The following is a 1298-nucleotide window of genomic DNA, read 5'->3' as shown; positions in this document are numbered from 1 at the left end:
AAAGGCATGCAAAAGTTTTGGTGTCATTAACAACAGCCACTTTTGTGTGCTACAGGGATGGTATTATGGTTAGTAACTTCATCATCAGAGGTAAAGTCTAATGTGTTCAATGTACACAAGATTATTTATGAATGTTAATACTTTTCAACTACTAAAAGATGCATTATATGAACTAAATGGATTTACTGAGGATTAAATCTTTATCAGTGTACTCCCGAATCGTGTATGTTTTATTTTTTTCACTGATGTCTTATTCGTCTTTAGCCTTCTCACTTGTGCCATGCCTAAAACAGTTAAATTTTTCCCTCGAATCAGACATTAACATATTTCCAGCAAATACATGAATATTTTTTAATCTGAGAAGTCATAAGGTCTTCATGGGCAATGAGTATGCAGTAATACAGTATTCAGTGACTCTGGTCTGATGTGGAGCCTCATATCATACTCAGGCATATTGACATAGTAAATGTTAGATCTACTACGTTGATCTCCTTGTCACTGCAAGTAATTAATTATTAAGCCTGAAACCTGCTGGACATCAAATGAACACAAAATGCATGTCAGAAGTCTACAGTCAACGTTTTATTCAGAAATACCGGGATCAGACTTCAGAATGTTCCAACAACCGCAGGTAGTCCAGGTGTAGTGAGGAAGGGTAGTTGTTGGGAGGTTTGATCGATCAGACGTCCTTAGTGACAATCCAATAGCTTACTGCTCCTTCAACTCACGCAGACGTCTCACCGCTGACCGTACTGTGGCTGCTGCTGTTGTGCTGTAATGTAAGATACAATAAAAACCCTTTCATATCCAAGATACTTTGAGTCTACTCATTTTAGCTTTGAAGCACTAAGCAAAATGAAATCTTTGCAAGCTCAACAAGACAAGTCAGATTACCTGTACACCCAGGCCCCGCCGGCAATGGTCTTCCTACAGCTCTTGCAGGACCAGATTCCAACAGACTTCCTCTTCATGTTTTCCTAATAATAGAAACAAGCAAACACACATATTATACCTCAAAAGTCTTCTATTACATCTGTGCTAAATATTAATAAAAATGCAACTTATAATACTACTGTGGAAGCAAGCACAAACACCTACATGTACCATGAAATCGAAATAACATAAGTTGTGTTACCTAATCAAAAATCAACAAGTACAAGAGCTATCTCGAATCCAAAAATCAGAACACGAGATGTAAAAGCAGACGTTTTGCTGTCGTTCTTAGCAAAGCTGCCAGGGGGGCCTAAAATCATTTTCTTAAAGTTAAACAGGACAGGCGATACATGACATAACATATA

At 37.7% G+C, this 1298-nt stretch overlaps 1 protein-coding gene across 1 annotated transcript; it reads right to left on the bottom strand.

Moving 5' to 3' along the window:
- Positions 1-560: 560 nt before the first annotated feature.
- Positions 561-977, bottom strand: LOC118425147 (60S ribosomal protein L37a; the record flags this gene model as incomplete). The annotated part of the gene is given in 2 exon segments (XM_035833971.1): positions 561-772; positions 895-977. Coding segments are annotated over 2 exon segments (147 nt in total), but the record flags the coding sequence as incomplete, so codon positions are not given.
- Between the last annotated feature and the right edge of the window lie 321 nt (positions 978-1298).

This window comes from Branchiostoma floridae, chromosome 10 (assembly GCF_000003815.2).
Source record: "Branchiostoma floridae strain S238N-H82 chromosome 10, Bfl_VNyyK, whole genome shotgun sequence".
Lineage (NCBI taxonomy): Eukaryota > Metazoa > Chordata > Leptocardii > Amphioxiformes > Branchiostomatidae > Branchiostoma > Branchiostoma floridae.
The sequence above is the reverse complement of the archived record's forward strand: the minus strand, read 5'-3'. Positions and strand labels throughout refer to the sequence as shown.